Source organism: Theropithecus gelada, chromosome 18 (genome assembly GCF_003255815.1).
Source record: "Theropithecus gelada isolate Dixy chromosome 18, Tgel_1.0, whole genome shotgun sequence".
In the NCBI taxonomy this organism is placed as follows: domain Eukaryota; kingdom Metazoa; phylum Chordata; class Mammalia; order Primates; family Cercopithecidae; genus Theropithecus; species Theropithecus gelada.
Window position 1 is genome coordinate 44574430 of NC_037686.1, and position 13657 is coordinate 44588086.

A 13657-nucleotide genomic window follows, 5' to 3' on the forward strand; every position below is an offset into this window, starting at 1 on the left:
TGTTTTTTTTTTTTTTTTTTTTTTTTTTTTTTTTTAGTTGAAATCGCCATGTGGTGCCACCACACCTGGCTAATTAAAATAAATTTTTATTATTTTTTAAGACGGCATTGCTATGTTGCCCAGGCTGGTGTCTAACCCCTGCCCTCAAGCGATCCTCCTGCCTCAGCCTCCTGAGTTGCTGTGATTACAGGCATGATCTACTGCATCTGGCCAGAAAATAGTTTATTTTTAATCAAAGTAGTATATGGACACAATTTTGAAAAGTCAACTAATATGACAGACTTAATGTAAAAAACTGCTCTACCACCCTCCCCACTCCAGAGTCCTTTTCCACAGGGGTGGCCACTTTCTTTTTCTTTTTCTTTTTTTTTTGAGACAGAGCTTTGCTCTTGTTGCCCAGGCTGGAGTGCAGTGGTGCGATCTCGGCTCACTGCAACCTCCACCTCCCGGGTTCAAGTGATTCTCCTGTCTCAGCCTTCCAAGTAGCTGGGATTACAGGCACCGGCCGCTACACCCAGCTAATTTTTGTATTTTTAATAGAAACGGGGTTTCGTCATGTTGGTCAGGCTGGTCTCAAACTCCTGACCTCAGGTGATCCACCCGCCTCGGCCTCCCAAAATGCTGGAATCACAGACGTGAGCCACCGCACCTGGCCACCACTTTAAAATCTATAAGCTGTTGCTTTGTGCTATTTACCTCCTTATTTATTTATTTAACTTGAGACAGAGTTTCACTCTGTCACCCAGGCTGGATTGCAGTGGCACAATCCCGGCTCACTGCAATCTCCACCTCCTGGGTTCAAGTGATTCTTGTGCCTCAGCCTCCTGAGGAGCTGGGATTATGGGCATGCTCCAACATGCCTGGCTAATTTTTGTATTTTTAGTAGAGATGGGTTTTCACTGCGTTGGCCAGGTTAGTCTTGAACTTCTGGCCTTAAGTGGTCCACCTACATTGGCCTCCCAAAATGTTGGGATTACACCACACCTGGCCCTGCTTTCTTATTTATAACTAATACATTTTTACTGTTTTTTGATTTACTAACTTTACATATTTTTTATTGAGCACTACCTATTATGGAAGATGAAGGTTTAGCAGTCATAGACCACCAATCCTGCTTCTTTTTCCGGAATCTTTTGAGAGTTAACTCACAATTTTTGGTTAAATATTTAGTATTTATATCATAGTGATTATATAAATACTGATTACTGTTGAATTTAGTCATATACTATGATTACATGACCTTTCTTAAATAATTTCTGTTTTTCCCAAAGTATGTAGTCTATACAAAATTATTTACTTTATTCTCCATATAACTATTATTCATTGCTTCCAAATTCTCCTACAGTGTTGTAACATTCCACAGAGTAAGGTTAGACACATCAAGTGAACTGTCAGTTCTATGCTTTCTTCTCCTGGAGATCCGCGAGCTGTTTTGACTCTTGTCCCAGCCTGCTGCGTAGCTGTGATTCTCTATACCACTGCCCTGTGTTGGATCCCTTGTTTCTTGAATTTCTTCTTTTTTCTTGGCTTACTCCCTCATGTGGAAGGAGTACATCTTGTAGCTTCCTTGTAGGTTCCTGGGAGGTCTTTTGAATCTTGGCAAATCAGAAAATGTTTTTATTCTACTTTCAAACTTAATTGATAGCTTGAAAAGCTATAGATTTCTGGTTAAATTATTTCCTTTTGGCCAGGCTCAGTGGCTCATGCCTGTAATCTCAGCACTTTGGGAAGCCAAGGCAGAAGGAGTTCGAGACCAGCCTGGGCAACACAGTAAGACCCCATCTTTACCAAATAAAAAATATTAGCTGGGATTTGGTGGCATGTACCTGTAGTTTCAGCTACTTAGGAGGGTGCGGCGTGAGGATCTCTTGAGCCCAGGAGTTTGAGGTTACAATGAGCTATAATCACGTCATTGTACTCCAGCATTGTACTCAGCAACAGAGTGAGGCCCTGTCTCTTCAAAACAGAGCAAAACAAAAAACTGTTTTAATACTAGTGCTAGCTATGAATAAATCCATAATATTTTTTGCGAGTTTTAAAATCTTATAAATGACAGCATACCATATCTATTAGGTAGCCTGCTTTTTTAAAAAAACATTTTATATTTTTGAGATGTATCCATTTAGCTCTGTTTCATTCATTTTCACTAGTGTATTATGTCCCCTTATAATTTTGATAGCTTAAAATACTATTGTAAGTTAGGAATTTATATATTTCAGAGTTTTTTTCTTTTTTTTTTTTTGAGATGGCGTCTTGCTCTTGTTGCCCAGGCTGGAGTGCAATGGTGTATGTGATCTTGGCTCACTGCAACCTCTGTCTCCTGGGTTCAAGTGATTCTCCTGCCTCAGCCTCCCTTGTAGCTGGGATTACAGGCATGTGCCACCACGCCAGACTAATTTTGTATTTTGAGTAGAGGGCGTTTCTACATGTTGGTCAGGCTGGTCTTGAACTCCGGACCTCAGGTGATCTGCCTGCCTCGGCCTCCCACAGTGCTAGGATTACAGGCGTGAGCCACCGCGCCTGGCCTTCAGGGTATTTCTTTTATAGCATTTTCTAATTGGGCTTAACAAGCCCTACTTTAAGAAATTAAACCTTATGATTAGCTGGCTTAATATAGAGGCTTAATTGAAGCTGAATTATTATTCATTTGAAGTTGAATTGAGTTTTTGGGGCCCCTGTCCCCTTGCAGGAAGGATGAAAGTAGTGGCTGGCCTCAGGTTCGGGGGCAGGTGATGAGGAACCAGATCAGTATTTCGCTCTCAGATTCGGAAAACCCGGCTGTCCATGTGCATCATCGGGGAAACCTCTTGCTCTCCGAGTAAGCAGCTCAATCCAGCTTCCAAATTCTGACCATGGCTTCAGTGCCTTTGTGGAATGAGGAGGGACATGAGGAAGAAAGTGAGTCACTAATGTACATTCTCACCTGAGCTGAGCCACCTTTGGTCCCTGAGCCCATGTAGTTTCCTTTCGTTGTGATTGTAATTTTAAAATAGTGTAATTTATTATTTACCTTATCACCATTTTGTTATTCAATGGGAGACCTTTTCTGAACAAATCAAGATAAAACATGATCTAGAAGTGTGTTAAATGTGATTTAAGGAAGACAGTGATTCATATTTGTAACTAAACTATTAGTTTTCTTCCCTTAGTGACTGAGAACAACCAATACTGACTTTTGAAGAGCCTCGTGGATACTAATTATTTATTCACTCGCTTGTTCTTTCAACATACTATTTAGGGAATTTTTTACATGCTAGTCTAGACAGTGGGCATAGAAAGATGAATAAAATAATTCCTGTCATAAAAATGTGCATGGTTTAGGAGAAGAGGCATATCAACAAAAACTACGTATATGCCCTATGGCAGAATGAGAGAAACATTAAATGTGATTCCTTTGTAACTGGGATCTCTTTCACTTGAAGTGGGTAATTCAGGTTTGTCCCCATGACCCCCATAAGTAGGGGCAGCACGTGGTAATTACTTGAGCTATATTCCCTTCCTTGTACATTCAAGCCATCCAGATTTCTGTATTTCTTTGTCACCATTGTTTTGGTTGTAAAACAGCTTCATTTTCAGACTAATTATAAGTTAGATTATTATGATTTTGCTTTGAGACATTTTCTTGGGTAGAGATATGCCCATCCTAAGATACATAGTACAAGTACCATATAGATTTGGATTTTTGTGTTTGTATTGGCTAAGACAGGTGTTAGCTCCATATTTCTTTTTCTTTTTTTTTTTTTTTCCTGAGATGGAGTCTTGCTCTGTCGCCAGGCTGGAGTGCAGTGGCACGATCTTGGCTTACTGCAACCCCTGCCTCCTGGGTTCGTGTGATTCTCCTGTCTCAGCCTCCCGAGTAGCTGGGACTACAGGTGTGTGCCACCATGCCCAGCTAATTTTTGTATTTTTAGTAGAGATGGAGTTTCACCATGTTGGCCGGATGGTCTCAATCTCTTGACCTCGTGATCTGCCCGCCTCGGCCTCCCAAAGTGCTGGGATTACAGGCGTGAGCCACCATGCCTGGCCTAGCCCCATGTTTCTTGTAACTTTGTATCTGATGTCTAATATATTTATAAATACAGAAAGATGTGATTTTCTTTAGTAAGTTTACAGTTTTTTTATAGGTAGACAAAAAATGATGACCTTTGAAGAAGTTTAAAGTTTTTTTATTTTTATTTTTTATAGGTTGTCTTGTGGAAATGCAGGTTTAAGGACAAGTTATCTGCTTAAGGTAGAAGATGGGATCAAATAGCAGCAGAATCGGCGATCTTCCTAAAAATGAATACTTGAAAAAGTTATCAGGCACGGAATCTGTCTCTGAGAATGACCCGTTCTGGAATCAGCTTCTCTCGTTTTCTTTCCCTGCACCAACTAGCAGGTAAGAGATTGCCTGGAGATTGAAAATTTGGATAACGGGCCATATCAACTTGTGTGGTATGTGGATTAAAAAAAAAATTTAGAAATGTTCTGTCTATCTGGTCTGTCATACATAAATCAGTAGAAAATCCAAAAGATTTGAAAGTAGAAAATAAGCTTTTCTCTTCTTTGTACCCCACTCACTAGCCACCTCCCTTCTCTAGAGGTGAGCACTGGTGGCAGTTGATTTTGAATCGTTCTAGAGATAGTATAGGTTACTTAAGCATATATCCCATATAGTTTCACAAAATTGTTTAAATACAAATGGTAGCATACTACATGTACTGTTCTGTCCCTTGCCTTTTTTCCCACAGTTAAGTAAAATATATCTTGTATATGTAGCACATATGCAACTGCCTTATTCTTTTTAATGACTGTGGAGTATCTGTAGAATATATATATTTTTTTTTTTGAGACGGAGTCTCGCTCTGTCGCCCAGGCTGGAGTGCAGTGGCCGGATCTCAGCTCACTGCAAGCTCCGCCTCCCGGGTTCACGCCATTCTCCTGCCTCAGCCTCCCAAGTAGCTGGGACTACAGGCGCCCGCCACCTCGCCCGGCTAGTTTTTTGTATTTTTTAGTAGAGACGGGGTTTCACCGTGTTAGCCAGGATGGTCTCGATCTTGTGACCTTGTGATCCGCCCGTCTCGGCCTCCCAAAGTGCTGGGATTACAGGCTTGAGCCACCGCGCCCGGCCATCTGTAGAATATATTTAATTGGTTTTCTGTTGATGAACATTTAGATTATTTCCAGTCTTTGTTATAACAGTTATTGCCACATACATCATTTCTTATACACACAAATATATCTTTAGTATAAATTCCTTGAAGTACAATTCCTGGGTCAAAGTGTATATGCATTTGCAATTTGGTAGCTATGCCAAGTTGTGCTCCATGGAAGTTGTAGGAATTTACACACCTACCAGCAATGCATGAGAGGTGGGTTTCCCCATATCTTTGTCAGTTTGATGCATTTTTAGACCTTTGACCTTTGCTAGTTTTGGAGGTGAAAAACAATATCTCATTTTTAATTATATTACAAAAACTGATAGACAATAATGTAGAATGACTAGAATATTGAATTCCCATACACTCAATAACTAGATTTTAAAAAATTTTATTTACTTTTTAAGAGCTTTATTATGATAGGCAGAATAGTAGCCCCCGAAAGATGTCCATATCTTTGTCTGCAGAATCTGAATATGTTACATTACATGGCAAAGGGGAATTAAAGTAGCAAATGGCATTAAGGTTACTAATCAGCTGACCTTGAAATAGGGAGATTATCCTGGATTATCTGGGCAGGCCCAATTTAATCACAAGGCTTCTTGAAAGTAGAAGAGGGAGGTGGAAGAGAAAGTCAGATGTGATGTGAGGAGGACTCAGCCTGCCCTTGTTGGCTTTGAAGATGGTAGGGGGTCATGAGCAAGAAATGTGAACAGCTTTGCTGGGCGCGGTGGCTCGCGCCTGTAATCCCAGCCCTTTAGGAGGCTGAGGCGGGTGGATCACGAGGTCAGGAGATCGAGACCATCCTGGCTAACACGGTGAAACCCCGTCTCTACTAAAAATGCAAAAAATTAGCTGGGCATAGTGGCGGGCACCTGTAGTCCCAGCTACTCTGGAGGCTGAGGCAGGAGAATGGTGTGAACCCGGGAGGCAGAGCTTGCAGTGAGCTGAGATCACGCCACTGTACTCCAGCCTGGGCAACACAGCGAGACTCCGTCTCAAAAGAAAAAAAAAAAAAGAAATGTGAGCAGCTTCCAGAAGCTGGCAGAGGCAAGAATGCAGATTTCCCTCTGGAGCCTCGGGAAAGGAATGCAGCTTTATTGACATCTGGATCTTAGCTCATTGAGTGTCAGACTTCAGACCTACAGAACTGTAAGATAATAAATTTATGTTGTTTGCACTACTAAATTTTGATAACTTTTATAGTAGCAATAGAAAAATAATACACTTTTTGAGGTATGTTTCATACATCATGTAATTCACCCATTTAAAGTGTATTATTCAGTGTTTGTATTCACAGAATTGTGTAACAATCACCAATTTTAGAACATTACAATCCCAGAAAGGAGCCCTATCCCATGCCCATTAGCAGACATTCCCCCAAACTCTAGATTGCACTAGCAACCACTTATTTATTTATTTATTTATTTATTTATTTTTTTGAGAGGGAGTCTCAGTCTGTTGGAGTGCAGTGGCACGATCTCTGCTCACTGCAAACTCTGCCTCCTGGATTCAAACAATTCTCCTGCCTCAGCCTCCCGAGTAACTGGGCTTACAGGTGCATGCCACCACACCTGGCTAATTTCTGTATTTTTTGTGGAGATGAGGTTTCACCATGTTGGCCAGGCTGGTCTCGAACTCCTGACCTCAAGTGATTCACCTTCCTCAGCCTCCCAAAGTGCTGGGATTATAGGTGTGAGCCACGGCGTCAAGCCACTAATTTAATAACAACTACTACTATCTTTGCCTCTTCTAGACGTTTCATGTAAATGGAATTGTAACAATAAGGAGTCTTTTGTGACTGGCTTCTTTTTTTTTTCTTCTACTTTTTTAGAGATGGGGTCTTGCTCTGTTACCTAGGCTGGTCTTAAACTCCTGTGTTCAAGCAATCCTCAGCACCCCAAAGTGCTGGGATTACAAGCGTGAGCCACTGCACCCAGCTGTGACTGGCTTGCTTCACTGAGTGTAATATTCATACATGTTGTTGCATGCACCAGTACTTGCATTCCTTTTTTTTTTTTGAGACAAGGTCTCACTCTGTTGCCCAGGCTGGATTGCAGTGGTGCGATTGTAGCTCCCTATAGCCTTGAACTCCTGGACTCAAGTGATCCTTCCACTTCACCTTCCTGAGTAACTGGGACCACAGGCATGCACCACCATGCCTGGTCTTGAACACCTGACCTCAAGTGATCCTCCTTCCTCTGCCTCTGAAAGTGTTGGGATTATAAGCATGAGCCACTGCACCCAGCCTCTGTTCCTTTTGATTGCTGAGTGATACTCCATTGTATGGATATACTGCATTTTGTTTGTCCATTCAGAAATTAATAGACATTTGGATTGTTTCCATATTTTGTTCATTATTGTTTTTTAAGTATCTTAAAGTCTTTTTTTACATAACCATAATACCATTATCACACCTAACAAAATTAACAATAATTCCTGCTACCCAGTTCATATTTAAAATTTTCCAGTTGTTTTATAGTTTATTACAATTAGGAGCCAAATAAGGTGCATATGTTGCATTTGATGGTTCTTGTTCTTAAATGTCTTTTAAAGTAGAATATAGGTATCCACTTCCCACCTTGCCACTATTTTTTGCTTCATGTCATTTTTAAAACAAATTGTGTCAGTTTTTCTGTAGAATGTTCCATCTTCTCTATTTATCTGATTGCTTTTCACACCTTGTAACTTGTTCTTTTGTTCTGTGTATTTCCTGTAAATTGGAAATGAGATTTAAAAGCTTGATAAAATTTAGGTTAATCATTTTTGGTAAGGTTTTCCAATCATTTGGTAAGGTAGAAAAAGTGTGTTTTATACCAATTATCATACTAAGATTGATCAGAGTTTTGAGTGTAAATATTTTAGCATCTATTGATTTTTGTCTGAATCACCTGTTTTATGAGGTTACAAAATGGTAATATTTCTAATTTGGTCATTTCTACATTTATTAACTGGAGTTCTTCTGTAAAGAGGACTTTACGTCATCAATTAGGTTATGTAAAATATAGTTCTTACTATATTTATTACTAATTAAGGGTAAGCATTTCAGTTTTTTTCTTTACCGATTTTCAGGAAGGGGTTGGCGTAATCGTGACAAAGAAGTCTATACTTCTCATTTCTCTTGACCTTGGAGGTAAAGGGCGTATTTGTCTGTCTTTTGAGGGTAAATTCGTACACACACACACACGTTTTTCCGTGTGACTAATAGCAGTCGTTTTTCTTTTTGATACCCAGTTCAGCAAGTTTTGGATAGTGGTCCTTATGGTTTTATTTGCCTTTCTTTAATAATTAAGGTTGTGTTTATTTTCATTGTTTAAGGAGTATTGGTATTTCCTTTTCCGGGAACTGTCTGTTTACATCTTTTGGCAATACATTTTAATTTTTAACTTTATTGTATACAGTTGGATTGAGACTTAGAAGTTTAATTTAGTTTAAGCCAGGCGTGGTGGCTCACGCCTGTAATCCCAGCACTTTGGGAGACTGGGGCAGGTGGATTACCTGAAGTCAGCAGTTCAAGACCAGCCTGGTCAACATGGTGAAACCCCGTCTCTACTAAAAATACAAAAAATTAGCTGGGCATGGTGGCGGGCGCCTGTAATCCCAGCTACTTGGGAGGCCGAGGCAAGAGAATCGCTTGAACCTGGGAGGTGGAGGTTGTGGGGAGCTGAGATCCACGCCATTGCACCCCAGCCTGGACAACAAGAGCAAGACTCTGTCTCAAAAAAAAAAAAAGTTTAACTTAGTTCATAATTAATCTGATGGCTTGGATTAGATGTATTTTATATTGAAGTGGTTACTTATTCTTGCTTCTGAGATCCTTGGAAAATTAAAGGTGGCTGTGGATTGGTGGGAAAGGTCATACTGGAGATGAGCTATGGCATCAACAAATTTTGAAATCATTTCCTTAATCCTTGCAGAATTATCATTGAGTACTGCTGCTCATGTGATAGTGATACGACTTAGAGGAAGAAAGGGCAAAATGGAGAGCATGATTTATCGTCCAAAATAATTTTTCTTTTCACTTATGTAAATTCTAATGTAATTTATAAAGCTATTCCAAATTACAGTATATGGTTTTTACACTGAAATATACTAAAGTAGACTTAACTACATAGAAGTATGTACCATATTTAAGGAATAAGGAGACTGCTGTTAAAATGTCACTTCTTTTCAAATTGACCTATAGATTGAAGACAATTTGAATTAAAATTCGAAAGCCTTGTTTTGGAAGATTGGGGGATCTTGATAAGTTTATTCCGAACTGTGTATGAAAAAGAATAAAGAACAAGAATAACTGAAATACTTAAGAATAATAAGAATAAGAATAAATGTATGTGTATGTACTTGTTTTATGTGGAGCTGGCATATCAGTGGGGAAAAAGATGAACTTCTCAAAAAACAGTGATGGGAATAATTTGTTAGCCATTTTTGTCTACCTGTGCCAGTGCCTCACAGTTTAAGTTACTATGCTTTATAGTTTATTTTGTTAATTGCTACTTTTACTCAAAAAAAAATTTTTTTTTTGAGACAGAGTCTCGCTCTGTTGCCCAGGCTGGAGTGCAGTGGTATGATCTTAGCTCACTGCACCCTCTGCCTCCCAGGTTCAAGCAATTCTCCTGCCTCAGCCTCCCAAGTAGCTGGGACTACAGGCATGTGCCACCACGCCTGGCTAATTTTTTGTATTTTTAGTAGAGAGAGACGGGGTTTCATCGTGTTAGCTAGGACGGTCTTGAGCTCCTGACCTCGTGATCCACCTGCCTTGGCCTCCCAAAGTGCTGGGATCCCTTTATACCTTTCTCTTAAATCACCTGGGTGATTTAAGAAAAGGGAATGGCAGCCAGGTGCAGTTGATCACGCCTGTAATCCCAACACGTTGGGAAAGGTATAAAGGGATCTTAGTGAAAAAACTGTAAAGTAAATAAACTGCATTGTAAATCTGTGAGGGTATATTTATAAAGGGTTCTTCCTGCCCCCACCGCCACAAGTGAGTTTACATGATAGAGGTTTCGTTTGTGGTGTTGCATATACTTTTGGCCTGTCACTTTCTCTTTGGCACTGCCCTGCTCCTCGCTGATGGTATTTGATGTGTGACCTTGGGACTGAGTAGGCTTTGAGGTAGCACTTGCCCCCTTGTTGACAGAGTCAGGGACCAAGATTACCTAGTTTATGAATTATTCAGGACTAAGATGAATCTCAGTAGAAGAGACTCTGAATCTAGATAATTATGAGATTGTTCACTCTTGGAATTCCTTAGATACGTATGTACCGTCTTCAAGTAAAGTCCATTTTTGTAGCCAAAAATTGATGTTTGCTGCAATTTTTAGAAATACTAATAAGGCCTTTAGGGTGAATCTAATCCTTCCTTACTATTAACTATTTTTAGCATCAGAGTAATCAGATTTTGTTAGAGTTTCCACATGTGGTTCTAAAATCTTACTTAAATTATTTAATAGTTTTAAATTTTTCACTCTTAAAATTAGTTGTGCAACAAAGGTCTGAAACAAAATGAAGAATAATTAAATACTAAAGGTTAATAATATACACTGTTTTTTTCCTAAATATTTTAAACTACTTATATGACTGATTTTCTTTTTTTGTTTTTTATCTTTTTTTTTTTTTTGAGACGGAGTCTAGCTCTGTTGGCAGGCGGGAGTGCAGTGGCGCGATCTCGGCTCACTGCAACTTCCACCTCCTGGGTTCAAGCAATTCTCCTGCCTCAGCCTCCCGAGTAGCTGGGACTACAGGTGCGTGCCACCATGCCCAGCTAATTTTTGTATTTTCAGTAGAGATGGGGTTTCACCATGTTAACCAGGATGGTCTCGATCTCAACCTCGTGATCCACCTGCCTTGGCCTCCCAAAGTGCTGGGATTACAAGGGTGAGCCACTGCACCTGGCTTATGACTGATTTTATACATGTTTCTAAACTACATAATGGCAGCAAAAATGAAAAACAGATCTGTGCTTATTATTTTTTGGTTCACAGGCATCTGAGGCTATGGTGTGTGTGAACATAACCATGTGTCATGGTTATCTTTGAGAACTGCTGGACCAGACTATCTCTGTGTATCAAACTATTATTCATTTATTTGTTTCTCAGGCTATAATGGTTAGCTAGATATATGATGTCTTTTGTCCTTAAAGGCTTATAATCTTTTTTTTTTTTTTTGAGACAGAGTTTCACTCTTGTTGCCCAGGCTGGAGTGCAATGGTGTGATCTCGGCTCACTGCAACTTCCGCCTCCGAGTTTGTGATTCTCCTGCCTCAGCCTCCCAAGTAGCTGGGATTACAGGCATGTGCCACCATGCCCGGCTAATTTTGTATTTTTAGTAGAGATGGGGTTTCTCCGTGTTGGTCAGGCTGGTCTTGAACTCTCAACCTCAGGTGATTGGCTTGCCTTGGCCTCCCAAAGTGCTGAGATTACACGTCCAGCCAGGGCTTATAATCTTATCTGTAAATCAACAAACAAGTATGGTGAAATATGATAAAGGGTGTTATAGAAGAATTGCATTTTATGCATATGCAAACAAATATGCACATATATCCCTTCTCTTTTTTTGACAAATAATAGCACATATGTTACATACACTTTTTCACTTTGTGCTTTTTTTCATCAGTTGTATCTTGGAGAGCCTTCTATATATATTAACTTCCTCACTCTTTTTAATGGGAGACATATATACCAAAATTAATTGGATTTACCATTTGGATTTTACCATTTGGGTTGCTTCCAGTGTTTTGTTATTACATATAATGTAGCAGTGAATAACCTTATACAGGCTGGGTGTGGTGGTTCATCCCTGTAATTCCAGCATTTTGAGAGGCTAAGGCAGGAGGATCTTTTGAGGCCAGGAGTTTGAGACCAGCCTGGGCAACATGACGAGACCCCATCTCTACAAAAAATAAAAAAATTAGCAGAGCTCAGTGGCTTATGCTTATAGTCCCAACTACTTGGGAGGTTGAGTCAGGAGGATCCCTTGAGCCCAGGAGTTCAAGGTTGTAGTGACTATGATCAGGTCAATGCTCTCTCCAACGTGGGCAATAGAACAAGACCCTGTCTCAAACACCACCACCACTAACACCACCACTACCACCTTATACATATGGATAGAAGTGACTTCTTGTACTATAAAGGAAACGTGACCAAATGACTTCTAGTAATGCTTCCAGTTTGTGTTGAGAGGAATGGGAATCAAGTGTAATAGGTTGGGAGTGTAGAAAGTGCTTCCCAACATATTTCATGATGTTTCAGGGTAAATCGATAAGGCTGCTCGGGTCTAGAGTGGTCTGCGGCTCTGAACAGTGTAGGGGCTCTAACTATGGAAGGGTGAACTGGGAAATAAAAATCTGTCCACCTGTTACCTGTTTTTGGCATACTTGTTAGAAAGTTGAGAATTAGAAGTAGAGTCCCTTGTAGGCTCTTGTTGAGTGGATTTGGAGAACACATTGTTTCAGAGACATTATTTTTTTTAAGTAGGGTGAGTAGGTGGAAAGTGCAAGAAGAAAAACTAGGGCAGGAAAACAAAATCTGAGACATCTGCAGCAACGTACCTGGGATGTGCTGAAGGTCTGAATTTCTGTTACTGTGTAGGAAATGGAAAGTCCTATATCTCGGTAAGTGTATGTAACCAGCTAATAGCAGTATAGAGAATAATATCTTTAAAAAGTTATTTTTGTTTTAAATTAACACTTGATTTGAGTGTTAATACTTAATGAGTGTAGAGTTCTAGATTTGAGAGCAGCGCTGAGAAGTATAGCAGCAGCCTGAATACTCTTCTCCAGAGGAATTGTTTTGCTAAAAGGTGCAGTGACTTTGGGTGAAGTGTGAAGAATGGAGACCATGAAGCATGGCAGGGGGAACATGGATTTTGAAGCCAGACTGACCTTGCCTGAGCTCCACAACTGACTAGTTTGTGAATTTGGGAAAGCTGCTTAATCTCACTGAGCCTGTTACTGCTTTTGTAAAATGGAAATAATAATCCCTACCATGTAGATTCATAGGGATGATGAAACAACATCACACATGTAAAGTGTCTGACTTTGCTCTTCTTTTAAGGAGTAATTACCAATTAGTTTACAAAAGACCAAGGACTCTGTCTTGAGAGTTAGTCTAAAATATTTGAGGAATGAAAATAAGCAGCAGAAATTTAACCAATTTTCTGATGACGGCTTTATCTTGATGATTGAAAGTCCTGTGCCTCTTTTGAACTAATTGTTCTGCTGTTTTAAAAATTGGCCGGGCGCGGTGGCTCAAGCCTGTAATCCCAGCACTTTGGGAGGCCGAGACGGGCGGATCACGAGGTCAGGAGATCGAGACCATCCTGGCTGACACGGTGAAACCCCGTCTCTACTAAAAAATACAAAAACGTAGCCGGGCGAGGTGGCGGGCGCCTGTAGTCCCAGCTACTCGGGAGGCTGAGGCAGGAGAATGGCGTAAACCCAGGAGGTGGAGCTTGCAGTGAGCTGAGATCCGGCCACTGCACTCCAGCCTGGGCGACAGAGCGAGACTCCGTCTCAAAAA

At 40.3% G+C, this 13657-nt stretch overlaps 1 protein-coding gene across 3 annotated transcripts in view; it reads left to right on the forward strand.

The window, feature by feature from the left end:
* DYM (dymeclin) overlaps nt 1-13657 on the forward strand; it is a 405816-nt gene that overhangs the window by 24254 nt on the left and 367905 nt on the right. For 2 of the 3 annotated variants that reach the window (XM_025365065.1, XM_025365067.1), the window contains exon 2: nt 4186-4378. In XM_025365065.1, coding sequence (XP_025220850.1) covers nt 4239-4378 — 140 coding nt within the window. In that variant the 5' untranslated portion in view covers nt 4186-4238. Of the gene's footprint in view, nt 1-4183; nt 4379-13657 lie in introns of those variants that run through there. The other variant, XM_025365066.1, reaches the window with a different exon arrangement.